Genomic DNA, 13,667 nt, shown 5'->3' with positions numbered 1-13,667 from the left:
ACAATACCCTGTAGCGCAATTGGCTAGCGCGCGGTACTAATACAGCAGTACAGCTAAGAAATGCCGAGGTTGTGAGTTCGAGCCTCACCTGGGGAAAAGTTCCTTTTTGATTTTGTAACCTATTCTTCTTGTCGTGCAAAATACAGTTTACTCATCGATACAATCCCCTGTGGCGCAATTGGTTAGCGCGCGGTACTTATACAGCAGTACAGTCGAGAAATGCCGAGGTTGTGAGTTCGAGCCTCACCTGGGGAAGAGTAATTTTTCGATTTTGTTACCTTTTCTTCCTGTCGTGCAAAATACAGTTATCTAGTTGATACAATCCCCTGTGGCGCAATTGGTTAGCGCGCGGTACTTATACAGCAGTACAGCCGAGAAAAGCCGAGGTTGTGAGTTCAAACCTCACCTGGGGAAAAGTACCTTTTCGATTTTGTAACCTTTTCTTCTTGTCATGCAAAATACAGTTTACGTATCGATACAATTCCCTGTAGCGCAATTAGTTAGCGCGCGGTACTTATATAGCAGTACTGCTGAGGTTGTGAGTTCGAGCCTCACCTGGGGAAGAGTAATTTTTCGATTTTGTAACCTTTTCTTCTTGTCGTGCAAAATACAGTTATCCAGTTGACACAATCCCCTGTGGCGCAATTGGTAAGCGCGCGGTACTTATACAGCAGTACAGCCGAGAAATGCCGAGGTTGTGAGTTCGAGCCTCACCTTGGGGAGAATACCGTTTCGATTTTGTAACCTTTTCTTCTTGTCGTACAAAATACAGTTATCTACTCGATACAATCCCCTGTGGCGCAATTGGTAAGCGCGCGGTACTTATACAGCAGTACAGCCGAGAAATGCCGAGGTTGTGAGATCGAGCCTCACATGGGAAAGAGTAATTTTTCGATTTTGTAAACTTTTCTTATTGTGGAACAAAATACCGTTATCTATTTGATACAATCCCCTGTAGCGCAATTGGCTAGCGCGCGGTACTTATACAGCAGTACAGTCGAGAAAGGCCGAGGTTGTGAGTTCGAGCCTCACCTGGGGAAAACCTTTTCGATTTTGTAACCTTTTCTTCTTGTCGTACAAAATACAGTTATGTACTCGATACAATCCCCTGTGGTGCAATTGGTTAGCGCGCGGTACTTATACAGCAGTACAGTCGAGAAATGCCGAGGTTGTGAGTTCGAGCCTCACCTGGGGAAGAGTAATTTTTCGATTTTGTAACCTTTTCTTCTTGTCGTGCAAAATACAGTTATCTAGTTGAAACAATCCCCTGTGGCGCAATTGGTAAGCGCGCGGTACTTATACAGCAGTACAGCCGAGAAATGCCGAGGTTGTGAGTTCGAGCCTCACCTTGGGAAAAGTACCTTTTCGATTTTGTAACCTTTTCTTCTTGTCGTGCAAAATACAGTTACCTACTTAATACAATCTCCTGTGGCGCAATTGGTTAGCGCGCGGTACTTATACAGCAGTACAGCCGAGAAATGCTGAGGTTGTGAGTTCGAGCCTCACCTGGGGAAAAGTACCTTTTCGATTTTGTAACATTTTCTTCTTGTCGTACAAAATACAGTTATCTACTCGATACAATCCCCTGTGGCGCAATTGGTAAGGGCGCGGTACTTATACAGCAGTACAGCCGAGAATTGCCGAGGTTGTGAGTTCGAGCCTCCCGTTGGGGAGAATACCGTTTCGATTTTGTAACCTTTTCTTCTTGTCGTGATAATTACAGTTATCTATATGATACAATCTCCTGTGGCGCAATTGGTTAGCGCGCGGTACTTTTACAATAGTACAGCCGAGAAATGCCGAGGTTGTGAGTTCGAGCCTCACCCGGGGAAAAGTGCCTTTTCGATTTTGTAACCTTTTCTTCTTGTCGTGCAAAATACACTTACCTACTTGATACAATCCCCTGTGGCGCAATTGGTTAGCGCGTGGTACTTATACAGCAGTACAGCCGAGAAATGCCGAGGATGTGAGTTCGAGCCTCACCCGGGGAAAAGTGCTTTTTCGATTTTGTAACCTTTTCTTCATGTCGTGCAAAATACAGTTATCAGCTTGATACAATCCCCTGTGGCGCAATTGGTTAGTGCGCGGTACTTCTACAGCAGTACAAACGAGAAATGCCGAGGTTGTGAGTTCGAGCCTCACCTGGGGAAAAGTACTTTTTCGATTTTGTAACCTTTTCTTCTTATCGTGCAAAATACAGTTCACTACTTGATACAATCCCCTGTGGCGCAATTGGCTAGCGCGCGGTACTTAAACAGCAGTACAGCCGAGAAATGCTGAGGTTGTGAGTTCGAGCCTCACCTGGGGAAAAGTACCTTTTCGATTTTGTAACCTTTTCTTCTTGTCGTACAAAATACAGTTATTTACTCGATACAATCCCCTGTGGCGCAATTGGTTAGCGCGTGGTACTTATACGGCAGTACAGCCGAGAAATGCTGAGGTTGTGAGTTCGAGCCTCCCCTTGGGGAGAATACCGTTTCGATTTTCTAACCTTTTCTTCTTGTCGTGATAAATACAGTTATTCTCCTGTGGCGCAATTGGTTAGCGCGCGGTACCTCAGCAGTACAGCCGAGAAATGCCGAGGTTGTGAGTTCGAGCCTCACCTGGGGAAAAGTACCTTTTCGATTTTGTAACCTTTTCTTTTTGTCGTGCAAAATACTTTTACCTACTTGATACAATCCCCTGTGGCGCAATTGGTTAGCGCGTGGTACTTATACAGCAGTACAGCCGAGAAATGCCGAGGTTGTGAGTTCGAGCCTCACCCGGGGAAAAGTGCTTTTTCGATTTTGTAACCTTTTCTTCATGTCGTGCAAAATACAGTTATCAGCTTGATACAATCCCCTGTGGCGCAATTGGTTAGTGCGCGGTACTTCTACAGCAGTACAGCCGAGAAATGCTGAGTTTGTGAGTTCGAGCCTCCCCTTGGGGAGAATACCGTTTCGATTTTGTAACCTTTTCTTCTTGTCGTGATAAATACAGTTATCTATATGATACAATCTCCTGTGGCGCAATTGGTTAGCGCGCGGTACTTCAGCAGTACAGCCGAGAAATGCCGAGGTTGTGAGTTCGAGCCTCACCTGGGGAAAAGTACCTTTTCGATTTTGTAACCTTTTCTTCTTGTCGTGCAAAATACACTTACCTACTTGATACAATCCCCTGTGGCGCAATTGGTTAGCGCGTGGTACTTATACAGCAGTACAGCCGAGAAATGCCGAGGTTGTGAGTTCGAGCCTTACCTGGCGAAAAGAACTTTTTCGATTTTGTAACCTTTTCTTCTTGTCGTGCAAAATACAGTTATCAGCTTGATACAATCCCCTGTGGCGCAATTGGCTAGCGCGCGGTACTTTTACAGCAGTACAGCCGAGAAATGCCGAGGATGTGAGTTCGAGCCTCACCTTGGGAAGAGTACCTTTTCGATTTTATAACCTTTTCTTCTTGTCGTACAAAATACAGTTATCTACTCGGTACAATCCCCTGTGGCGCAATTGGTAAGGGCGCGGTACTTATACAGCAGTACAGCCGAGAAATGCCGAGGTTGTGAGATCGAGCCTCACCCGGGGAAAAGTGCCTTTTCGATTTTGTAACCTTTTCTTCTTGTCGTGCAAAATACAGTTATCTAATCGATACAGTCCCCTGTGGCGCAATTGGTTAGCGCGGTACTTATACAACAGTACAGCCGAGAAATGCCGAGGTTGCGAGTTCGAGCCTCACCTGGGGAAAAGTACCTTTTCGATTTTGTAACCTTTTCTTCTTGTCGTGCAAAATACAGTTACCTACTTGATACTATCCCCTGTGGCGCAATTGGTTAGCGCGTGGTACTTATACAGCAGTACAGCCTAGAAATGACGAGTTTGTGAGTTCGAGCCTCACCTGGGAAAAAGTAACTTTTCGATTTTGTAACCTTTTCTTCTTGTCGTGCAAAATACAGTTATCTAATCGATACAATCTCCTGTGGCGCAATTGGTTAGCGCGCGGTACTTATACAGCAGTACAGCCGAGAAATGCCGAGGTTGCGAGTTCGAGCCTCACCTGGGGAAAAGTACCTTTTCGATTTTGTAACCTTTTCTTCTTGTCGTGCAAAATACAGTTACCTACTTGATACTATCCCCTGTGGCGCAATTGGTTAGCGCGTGGTACTTATACAGCAGTACAGCCTAGAAATGACGAGTTTGTGAGTTCGAGCCTCACCTGGGGAAGAGTAATTTTTCGATTTTGTAACCTTTTCTTCTTGTCGTGCAAAATACAGTTATCCAGTTTATACAATCCCCTGTGGCGCAATTGGTAAGCGCGCGGTACTTATACAGCAGTACAGCCGAAAAATGCCGAGGTTGTGGGTTCGAGCCTCACCTGGGGAAGAGTAATTTTTTGATTTTGTAACCTTTTCTTCTTGTCGTGCAAAATACAGTTATCTAGTTGATACAATCCCCCGTGGCGCAATTGGTTAGCGCGCCGTACTTATACAGCAGTACAGCCGAGAAATACCGAGATTGTGAGTTCGAGCCTCACCTGTGGAAGAGTAATTTATCGATTTTGTAACCTTATCTTATTGTGGAACAAACTACAGTTATCTAATTGATACAATCCCCTGTAGAGCAATTGGCTAGCGCGCGGTACTTTTACTGCAGTACAGCCGAGAAATGCCGAGGTTGTGAGTTCAAGCCTCAACTGGGGAAAAGTATCTTTTTCGATTTTGTAACCTTTTCTTCTTATCGTGCAAAATACAGTTCTCTACTTGATACAATCCCCTGTGGCGCAATTGGTTAGCGCGCGGTACTTTTACAATAGTACAGCCCAGAAATGCCGAGGTTGTGAGATCGAGCCTCACCCGGGGAAAAGTGCCTTTTCGATTTTGTAACCTTTTCTTCTTGTCGTGCAAAATACAGTTATCTAATCGATACAGTCCCCTGTGGCGCAATTGGTTAGCGCGGTACTTATACAGCAGTACAGCCGAGAAATGCCGAGGTTGCGAGTTCGAGCCTCACCTGGGGAAAAGTACCTTTTCGATTTTGTAACCTTTTCTTCTTGTCGTGCAAAATACAGTTACCTACTTGATACTATCCCCTGTGGCGCAATTGGTTAGCGCGTGGTACTTATACAGCAGTACAGCCGAGGTTGCGAGTTCGAGCCTCACCTGGGGAAAAGTACCTTTTCGATTTTGTAACCTTTTCTTCTTGTCGTGCAAAATACAGTTATCTAATCGATACAATCTCCTGTGGCGCAATTGGTTAGCGCGCGGTACTTATACAGCAGTACAGCCGAGAAATGCCGAGGTTGTGGGTTCGAGCCTCACCTGGGGAAGAGTAATTTTTTGATTTTGTAACCTTTTCTTCTTGTCGTGCAAAATACAGTTATCTAGTTGATACAATCCCCCGTGGCGCAATTGGTTAGCGCGCCGTACTTATACAGCAGTACAGCCGAGAAATACCGAGATTGTGAGTTCGAGCCTCACCTGTGGAATAGTAGTTTATCGATTTTGTAACCTTTTCTTCTTGTCGTGCAAAATACAGTTATCAGCTTGATACAATCCCCTGTGGCGCAATTGGTTAGTGCGCGGTACTTCTACAGCAGTACAGCCGAGAAATGCTGAGTTTGTGAGTTCGAGCCTCCCCTTGGGGAGAATACCGTTTCGATTTTGTAACCTTTTCTTCTTGTCGTGATAAATACAGTTATCTATATGATACAATCTCCTGTGGCGCAATTGGTTAGCGCGCGGTACTTCAGCAGTACAGCCGAGAAATGCCGAGGTTGTGAGTTCGAGCCTCACCTGGGGAAAAGTACCTTTTCGATTTTGTAACCTTTTCTTCTTGTCGTGCAAAATACACTTACCTACTTGATACAATCCCCTGTGGCGCAATTGGTTAGCGCGTGGTACTTATACAGCAGTACAGCCGAGAAATGCCGAGGTTGTGAGTTCGAGCCTTACCTGGCGAAAAGAACTTTTTCGATTTTGTAACCTTTTCTTCTTGTCGTGCAAAATACAGTTCTCTACATGATACAATCCCCTGTGGCGCAATTGGCTAGCGCGCGGTACTTTTACAGCAGTACAGCCGAGAAATGCCGAGGATGTGAGTTCGAGCCTCACCTTGGGAAGAGTACCTTTTCGATTTTATAACCTTTTCTTCTTGTCGTACAAAATACAGTTATCTACTCGGTACAATCCCCTGTGGCGCAATTGGTAAGGGCGCGGTACTTATACAGCAGTACAGCCGAGAAGTGCCGAGGTTGTGAGTTCAAGCCTCCCCTTGGGGAGAATACCGTTTCGATTTTGTAACCTTTTCTTCTTGTCGTGATAAATACAGTTATGTATATGATACAATCTCCTGTGGCGCAATTGGTTAGCGCGCGGTACTTTTACAATAGTACAGCCGAGAAATGCCGAGTATGTGAGTTCGAGCCTCACCCGGGGAAAAGTGCTTTTTCGATTTTGTAACCTTTTCTTCATGTCGTGCAAAATACAGTTATCAGCTTGATACAATCCCCTGTGGCGCAATTGGTTAGTGCGCGGTACTTCTACAGCAGTACAAACGAAAAATGCCGAGGTTGTGAGTTCGAGCCTCACCTGGGGAAAAGTACTTTTTCGATTTTGTAACCTTTTCTTCTTATCGTGCAAAATACAGTTCTCTACTTGATACAATCCCCTGTGGCGCAATTGGTTAGCGCGCGGTACTTTTACAATAGTACAGCCCAGAAATGCCGAGGTTGTGAGATCGAGCCTCACCCGGGGAAAAGTGCCTTTTCGATTTTGTAACCTTTTCTTCTTGTCGTGCAAAATACAGTTATCTAATCGATACAGTCCCCTGTGGCGCAATTGGTTAGCGCGGTACTTATACAACAGTACAGCCGAGAAATGCCGAGGTTGCGAGTTCGAGCCTCACCTGGGGAAAAGTACCTTTTCGATTTTGTAACCTTTTCTTCTTGTCGTGCAAAATACAGTTACCTACTTGATACTATCCCCTGTGGCGCAATTGGTTAGCGCGTGGTACTTATACAGCAGTACAGCCTAGAAATGACGAGTTTGTGAGTTCGAGCCTCACCTGGGAAAAAGTAACTTTTCGATTTTGTAACCTTTTCTTCTTGTCGTGCAAAATACAGTTATCTAATCGATACAATCTCCTGTGGCGCAATTGGTTAGCGCGCGGTACTTATACAGCAGTACAGCCGAGAAATGCCGAGGTTGCGAGTTCGAGCCTCACCTGGGGAAAAGTACCTTTTCGATTTTGTAACCTTTTCTTCTTGTCGTGCAAAATACAGTTACCTACTTGATACTATCCCCTGTGGCGCAATTGGTTAGCGCGTGGTACTTATACAGCAGTACAGCCTAGAAATGACGAGTTTGTGAGTTCGAGCCTCACCTGGGGAAGAGTAATTTTTCGATTTTGTAACCTTTTCTTCTTGTCGTGCAAAATACAGTTATCCAGTTTATACAATCCCCTGTGGCGCAATTGGTAAGCGCGCGGTACTTATACAGCAGTACAGCCGAAAAATGCCGAGGTTGTGGGTTCGAGCCTCACCTGGGGAAGAGTAATTTTTTGATTTTGTAACCTTTTCTTCTTGTCGTGCAAAATACAGTTATCTAGTTGATACAATCCCCCGTGGCGCAATTGGTTAGCGCGCCGTACTTATACAGCAGTACAGCCGAGAAATACCGAGATTGTGAGTTCGAGCCTCACCTGTGGAAGAGTAATTTATCGATTTTGTAACCTTATCTTATTGTGGAACAAACTACAGTTATCTAATTGATACAATCCCCTGTAGAGCAATTGGCTAGCGCGCGGTACTTTTACTGCAGTACAGCCGAGAAATGCCGAGGTTGTGAGTTCAAGCCTCAACTGGGGAAAAGTATCTTTTTCGATTTTGTAACCTTTTCTTCTTATCGTGCAAAATACAGTTCTCTACTTGATACAATCCCCTGTGGCGCAATTGGTTAGCGCGCGGTACTTTTACAATAGTACAGCCCAGAAATGCCGAGGTTGTGAGATCGAGCCTCACCCGGGGAAAAGTGCCTTTTCGATTTTGTAACCTTTTCTTCTTGTCGTGCAAAATACAGTTATCTAATCGATACAGTCCCCTGTGGCGCAATTGGTTAGCGCGGTACTTATACAGCAGTACAGCCGAGAAATGCCGAGGTTGCGAGTTCGAGCCTCACCTGGGGAAAAGTACCTTTTCGATTTTGTAACCTTTTCTTCTTGTCGTGCAAAATACAGTTACCTACTTGATACTATCCCCTGTGGCGCAATTGGTTAGCGCGTGGTACTTATACAGCAGTACAGCCGAGAAATGCCGAGGTTGCGAGTTCGAGCCTCACCTGGGGAAAAGTACCTTTTCGATTTTGTAACCTTTTCTTCTTGTCGTGCAAAATACAGTTATCTAATCGATACAATCTCCTGTGGCGCAATTGGTTAGCGCGCGGTACTTATACAGCAGTACAGCCGAGAAATGCCGAGGTTGTGGGTTCGAGCCTCACCTGGGGAAGAGTAATTTTTTGATTTTGTAACCTTTTCTTCTTGTCGTGCAAAATACAGTTATCTAGTTGATACAATCCCCCGTGGCGCAATTGGTTAGCGCGCCGTACTTATACAGCAGTACAGCCGAGAAATACCGAGATTGTGAGTTCGAGCCTCACCTGTGGAATAGTAATTTATCGATTTTGTAACCTTATCTTATTGTGGAACAAACTACAGTTATCTATTTGATACAATCCCCTGTAGAGCAATTGGCTAGCGCGCGGTACTTTTACTGCAGTACAGCCGAGAAATGCCGAGGTTGTGAGTTCAAGCCTCAACTGGGGAAAAGTACCTTTTCGATTTTGTAACCTTTTCTTCTTGTCGTGCAAAATACAGTTATCTGCTTGATACAGTCCCCTGTGGCGCAATTGGTTAGCGCGGTACTTATACAACAGTACAGCCGAGAAATGCCGAGGTTGCGAGTTCGAGCCTCACCTGGGGAAAAGTACCTTTTCGATTTTGTAACCTTTTCTTCTTGTCGTGCAAAATACAGTTACCTACTTGATACTATCCCCTGTGGCGCAATTGGTTAGCGCGTGGTACTTATACAGCAGTACAGCCGAGATATGCCGAGGTTGTGAGTTCGAGCCTCACTTGGGGAAAAGTACCTTTTCGATTTTGTAAACTTTTCTTCTTGTCGTGCAAAATACAGTTACCTACTTGATACAATCTCCTGTGGCGCAATTGGTTAGCGCGCGGTACCTATACAGCAGTACAGCCGATAAATGCCGAGGTTGTGAGTTCGAGCCTCACCTTGGGGAGAATACCGTTTCGATTTTGTAACCTTTTCTTCTTGTCGTGATAAATACAGTTATCTATTTAATACAATCTCCTGTGGCGCAATTGGTTAGCGCGCGGTACTTTTACAATAGTACAGCCGAGAAATGCCGAGTATGTGAGTTCGAGCCTCACCTGGGGAAGAGTAATTTTTCGATTTTGTAACCTTTTCTTCTTGTCGTGCAAAATACAGTTATCCAGTTTATACAATCCCCTGTGGCGCAATTGGTAAGCGCGCGGTACTTATACAACAGTACAGCCGAAAAATGCCGAGGTTGTGGGTTCGAGCCTCACCTGGGGAAGAGTAATTTTTTGATTTTGTAACCTTTTCTTCTTGTCGTGCAAAATACAGTTATCTAGTTGATACAATCCCCCGTGGCGCAATTGGTTAGCGCGCGGTACTTATACAGCAGTACAGCAGAGAAATGCCGAGGTTGTGAGTTCGAGCCTAGCCTGGGGAAGAGTAATTTTTCAATTTTGTAACCTTATCTTATTGTGGAACAAAATATAGTTATCTATTAGACACAATCCCCTGTAGCGCAATTGGCTAGCGCGCGGTACTTATACAGCGGTACAGCAGAGAAATGCCGAGGTTGTGAGTTCGAGCCTTACCTGGGGAGAAGTACCTTTTCGATTTTGTAACGTTTTCTTCTTGTCGTGCAAAATGCAGTTATTTACTTGATGCAATCCCGTGTGGCGCAATTGGCTAGCGCGCGGTACTTATACAGCACTACAGCCGAGAAATGCCGAGGCTGTGAGTTCGAGCCTCACCTGGGGAAAAGTACCTTTTCGATTTTGTAACCTTTTCTTCTTGTCGTGCAAAATACAGTTATCTACTAGATACAATCCCCTGTTGCGCAATTTTTTAGCGTGCAGTAATTATACAGCAGTACAGCCGAGAAATGCCGAGGTTGTGTGTTCGAGTCTGTCCTGGGGAAAAGTTACTTTTCGATTTTGTAACCTTTTCTTCTTGAGGTACAAAAAAGTTATCTAGGGGATACAATCCCCTGTGACACAATTGGTTAGCGCGCGGTACTTATACAGCAGAACAGCTGATAAATGCCGAGGTTGTGAGTTCGAGCCTCACCTGGAGAAGAGTTCCTTTCGCAATTTTGTAACATTTTCTTCTTGTGGTACAATATACAGTTATCAAGTTGAAACAATCCCCTGTAGCGCAATTGACTAGCGGGCGTTACTTATACAGCAGTACAGCCGAGAAATGCCGAGGCGGTGAGTTCGAGTCTTACCTGGGGAAAAGTAAGTTTTCGATTTTGTAACCTTTTCTTCTTGTCGTGCAAAATACCGTTATCTAGTTTATGCAATCCCCTGTGGCGGAATTGGTTAGCGCGCGTTACTTATACAGCAGAACAGCCGAGAAATGCCGATGTATTGAGTTACTAGAGATGGCGGTTCCTCGCAAAAACGGCTTTACTATCGTGTGCCGTCTATGGGAAAGGAAGCTAAACTTCAAAATAGTGAAACAATGACGTCGTCAGAGAGCCGTTATTGAGTTTTATAATTAGTCAACTTATACTCTACTTAGTGGACTTTAAACTAAATTATATATCCCAAATAAAATATATTTGTAAAAATTACTATAATTTAAATTATTGTCAAATTTGATAACGAGCCAATCAACGCGATGGGGTACTTTTATGTCCCTTCTTTTGGGTCTAAGTGTGGATGTAGTTTGGGTTTCGACGCTAGCGACATCGATTGAAAAAAGAGCTACTTCACGTCGATCCGACACTTGCTTTAAAACGTCGAATAGTTTGAACATTTTTTGATGCACAAACAAGGCCAATTAGTCGACTAAATACGAAAATAACAAAATTATTTAATTTAGGCCTACTTAGTTAATACAGCTTTCGTTTAAGTTTGCAGTTCTGTAAAATTACAAAACACGCCAAATCTCAATAATCTAGCCAATAAGACGAGGGGCTGATCACTCCGCGTAATCGGTGTACAGAGCCGTACCTTTGACGGTACTAATGGGATTACGCGTAATCTTTGAAGTCCCTGCCTTTGGCAGTGGTAATCTAAGCGTAATCCGGTGTACAGATTTTCTAAGGGTGGTTAGCCCCTCGCAATAAGATCCCTGACTACTTACTGAGCAGCAACCACACCACATGTCACTATATCCATTATCTTTGGACAGGCTTAAAATCAGATTCGAAAATAGAGGCAGTGACTCTCAAAACAAAAGCTGTGACCTTCGAAATAAACCATTCATAGGGAGGTCAAGGGGTCTCCAGGACACCGAATTTAATTAAAAAGGTTTATTGTAACCCAACCTCCTGTTTAAGGCTTTAAAAGTCGCTTAATTATTATAATAGCATCTAAAATTTTCATTCTGTTCCTTAAATAATTTCTTTATTTTCTTCCTTTTTTTCAGCACTCACTCACGGGTCAGTGACCCTTATTTGCAAGTCTGCTTGAAACTCAACATTGAAAAACCCCGCCTTGATTCGGCAAGTTTAGCTCACTATTTGAAATACCAAGCGATCATCATGGTCTATTTGCTCTCGGTACGAGATGTGAAAGGCAAAGTGGTACTTCAACGCGTCGGAAGACTTCAGTTCTTGGTTTAACCAATATTTCCACGGCCCTATACGTACTGTAAATTTCTATCAACGGGACGAAATTAGTCAGCCCAAATAGACTCACAAGTCAGTTGAATGGAAATCCAATCGCTGCTAGTACACCCAATCAATAACAAGTGAATTTAATGTTTTGCCTAAGCGTTTATTTCCAAACATTTTTTTTCTACATTACATTATTTTGAAAACATTGAATGAAACATGGATTGGACGTTAATTATTGAGGGCCACGTAGCTGTGTTCTCTGTTGATTAAGAAGGCGGTTAAGCCGTGGCTCACAGCAGCGATTATTCCCAATGACTGAAAATAGAAAAACGTCATTAGTTGATTTGATACGGGGGGAAGAACTTAGCAGGGAAAATTAAGTTGAGCTACGTTAAATGCGGGTTTAACGTTTTACTATCCAATATTTGGTTAATCTTAGCTTCATATTATTTAATTCTGATAATAGTAAGTGCTGCATTGGCAGTGGTTTACAATGGAAATTTGGAACTCTCATTTTTGAATAATACATCTATTAACTAACACCCGGGCCCCTAGGATCGTCTCAGGCCCCCTTACCAGTCTTTATTGCAAGTTCGGGGCCCTATAGGCTCTAGCTTCATTTGATCCCTGTGTCTTTGCTCCTCATAGGCTCGTTTCGGGCCCCCTACCTTTTTCAAGTTTGGGGACTCTAGGCACATACAAATCCAGTATAATTTGAAATTATTGAAATCAGGTTTTTTTTTGGTGGATTTGCAAGTTTTTGGTTTTAAGTTTTTTCAGGAATTTTGTTCATATTTTTCGGTTAATTTAATGGGTATGTTGAACAGTCAGAATTAAAAACACATTTTAATTTTCAAATTTTTCATGGATTTAAAGTTTTGGATGAGCGTACATGATATTTCTCAATGTCCGGCCCCTAAAACTGACGTTTTATTTCCCTAGCACTTCAGCGTTGGAACATGTTTCAAGAGACTAAAAATAGCAATTTAAGGAGATGGACACTCTTGAAATATATATATTAATTATAATTTCACAAATCAATCACGCGCCAGTGTAAATTAAACACAAAATACAGGGCGTTTTAAAGAGTTATTTAAAAAATTTAGGAGTTGTAGGCGGTGTGTTGAGAAGTATGCCTGCTTTTTTTTTATTTTCTTACGATGAGTTACAAGAGAGCCAGAGAGCTTTACTAGCCCCGGAAAGTAGGCTACAACAAGCACTAAACCAACTGAACATTGCAGGCACTCCGTGGTCGACCTACTTAATTCCTGTTCTGTAAAACGAACAATACGTTTGTAACGAACCAGTCGCAGAGAAGTTAAAGTAAAAAATTAAGTAACGTACCCAGAATGTGCCTATGCCACGTAATCGACGATGGACTTTGGTAAGAGTCCGTGAGATGGGGATGCACCAGTTCCGGTACATTTCCTGGTAGAGACGTTGAGCAGCCAAAGCATTGTCATCCGCTTTAAATTCTGTTTAAGTTTACTTTTCTAAGCTGGTTACCTCGTTTACAAAGTCCTTTTTTACCTATCACACGAACCCAAACCTTTCGGTTAGCATTCCTTGCTGCTTGGTTTTACACTTGTTGTGGCCTACTTCTAGGGGCTAGTAGGCCACACATTGAAGCTCTCTGGCGCCCTTTTAACTCATCATAGGATAATGGGAAACACACAGGCATACTGCTCAACTCACCCCCTACAACTGCTTATAAATTTTGCATAACCTTTTGTAACACCCTGTGTATACGGATTTGAAACTTACCGCAGCCGCTTTGTCGATGCTGTTAGACGAAACACTG

The 13,667-nt window shown here is 43.5% G+C and overlaps 1 protein-coding gene and 13 non-coding genes across 14 annotated transcripts in view; 13 read left to right on the top strand and 1 right to left on the bottom strand.

The window, feature by feature from the left end:
- Positions 1–163: 163 nt before the first annotated feature.
- On the top strand, positions 164–255 carry TRNAI-UAU (transfer RNA isoleucine (anticodon UAU)). The gene is given in 2 exon segments: positions 164–201; positions 220–255. It is a non-coding gene; the product is annotated as a tRNA-Ile (tRNA).
- A 375-nt stretch (positions 256–630) lies between these two features.
- TRNAI-UAU (transfer RNA isoleucine (anticodon UAU)) lies at positions 631–723 on the top strand. Its single transcript is given in 2 exon segments — positions 631–668; positions 687–723. It is a non-coding gene; the product is annotated as a tRNA-Ile (tRNA).
- A 381-nt stretch (positions 724–1,104) lies between these two features.
- TRNAI-UAU (transfer RNA isoleucine (anticodon UAU)) lies at positions 1,105–1,196 on the top strand. The gene is given in 2 exon segments: positions 1,105–1,142; positions 1,161–1,196. It is a non-coding gene; the product is annotated as a tRNA-Ile (tRNA).
- Positions 1,197–1,899: 703 nt separating this feature from the next.
- TRNAI-UAU (transfer RNA isoleucine (anticodon UAU)) lies at positions 1,900–1,991 on the top strand. The gene is given in 2 exon segments: positions 1,900–1,937; positions 1,956–1,991. It is a non-coding gene; the product is annotated as a tRNA-Ile (tRNA).
- A 67-nt stretch (positions 1,992–2,058) lies between these two features.
- On the top strand, positions 2,059–2,150 carry TRNAR-UCU (transfer RNA arginine (anticodon UCU)). Its single transcript is given in 2 exon segments — positions 2,059–2,096; positions 2,115–2,150. It is a non-coding gene; the product is annotated as a tRNA-Arg (tRNA).
- Positions 2,151–2,678: 528 nt separating this feature from the next.
- Positions 2,679–2,770, top strand: TRNAI-UAU (transfer RNA isoleucine (anticodon UAU)). Its single transcript is given in 2 exon segments — positions 2,679–2,716; positions 2,735–2,770. It is a non-coding gene; the product is annotated as a tRNA-Ile (tRNA).
- Positions 2,771–4,263: 1,493 nt separating this feature from the next.
- On the top strand, positions 4,264–4,355 carry TRNAI-UAU (transfer RNA isoleucine (anticodon UAU)). Its single transcript is given in 2 exon segments — positions 4,264–4,301; positions 4,320–4,355. It is a non-coding gene; the product is annotated as a tRNA-Ile (tRNA).
- An 851-nt stretch (positions 4,356–5,206) lies between these two features.
- TRNAI-UAU (transfer RNA isoleucine (anticodon UAU)) lies at positions 5,207–5,298 on the top strand. Its single transcript is given in 2 exon segments — positions 5,207–5,244; positions 5,263–5,298. It is a non-coding gene; the product is annotated as a tRNA-Ile (tRNA).
- A 1,177-nt stretch (positions 5,299–6,475) lies between these two features.
- Positions 6,476–6,567, top strand: TRNAR-UCU (transfer RNA arginine (anticodon UCU)). Its single transcript is given in 2 exon segments — positions 6,476–6,513; positions 6,532–6,567. It is a non-coding gene; the product is annotated as a tRNA-Arg (tRNA).
- Positions 6,568–7,427: 860 nt separating this feature from the next.
- Positions 7,428–7,519, top strand: TRNAI-UAU (transfer RNA isoleucine (anticodon UAU)). Its single transcript is given in 2 exon segments — positions 7,428–7,465; positions 7,484–7,519. It is a non-coding gene; the product is annotated as a tRNA-Ile (tRNA).
- Positions 7,520–8,380: 861 nt separating this feature from the next.
- Positions 8,381–8,472, top strand: TRNAI-UAU (transfer RNA isoleucine (anticodon UAU)). Its single transcript is given in 2 exon segments — positions 8,381–8,418; positions 8,437–8,472. It is a non-coding gene; the product is annotated as a tRNA-Ile (tRNA).
- A 542-nt stretch (positions 8,473–9,014) lies between these two features.
- TRNAI-UAU (transfer RNA isoleucine (anticodon UAU)) lies at positions 9,015–9,106 on the top strand. The gene is given in 2 exon segments: positions 9,015–9,052; positions 9,071–9,106. It is a non-coding gene; the product is annotated as a tRNA-Ile (tRNA).
- A 385-nt stretch (positions 9,107–9,491) lies between these two features.
- Positions 9,492–9,583, top strand: TRNAI-UAU (transfer RNA isoleucine (anticodon UAU)). The gene is given in 2 exon segments: positions 9,492–9,529; positions 9,548–9,583. It is a non-coding gene; the product is annotated as a tRNA-Ile (tRNA).
- Positions 9,584–12,005: 2,422 nt separating this feature from the next.
- The window catches only part of LOC149960545 (uncharacterized), a 10,176-nt gene continuing 8,514 nt past the window's right edge, over positions 12,006–13,667 (bottom strand). Inside the window, exons 4-5 of the mRNA XM_090167525.1 lie at positions 13,631–13,667; positions 12,006–12,181 (exon numbers count right to left, since the gene is read on the bottom strand). Of these exons, the coding sequence (XP_090023651.1) occupies positions 12,095–12,181; positions 13,631–13,667 (124 nt within the window). The 3' untranslated portion in view covers positions 12,006–12,094. The remainder of the gene's footprint in view (positions 12,182–13,630) is intronic.

Source organism: Leiobunum rupestre, chromosome 1, assembly GCF_980474605.1.
Source record: "Leiobunum rupestre chromosome 1, qqLeiRupe1.1.hap1, whole genome shotgun sequence".
Lineage (NCBI taxonomy): Eukaryota > Metazoa > Arthropoda > Arachnida > Opiliones > Sclerosomatidae > Leiobunum > Leiobunum rupestre.
This window is presented reverse-complemented; position numbering and strand designations above follow the sequence as displayed.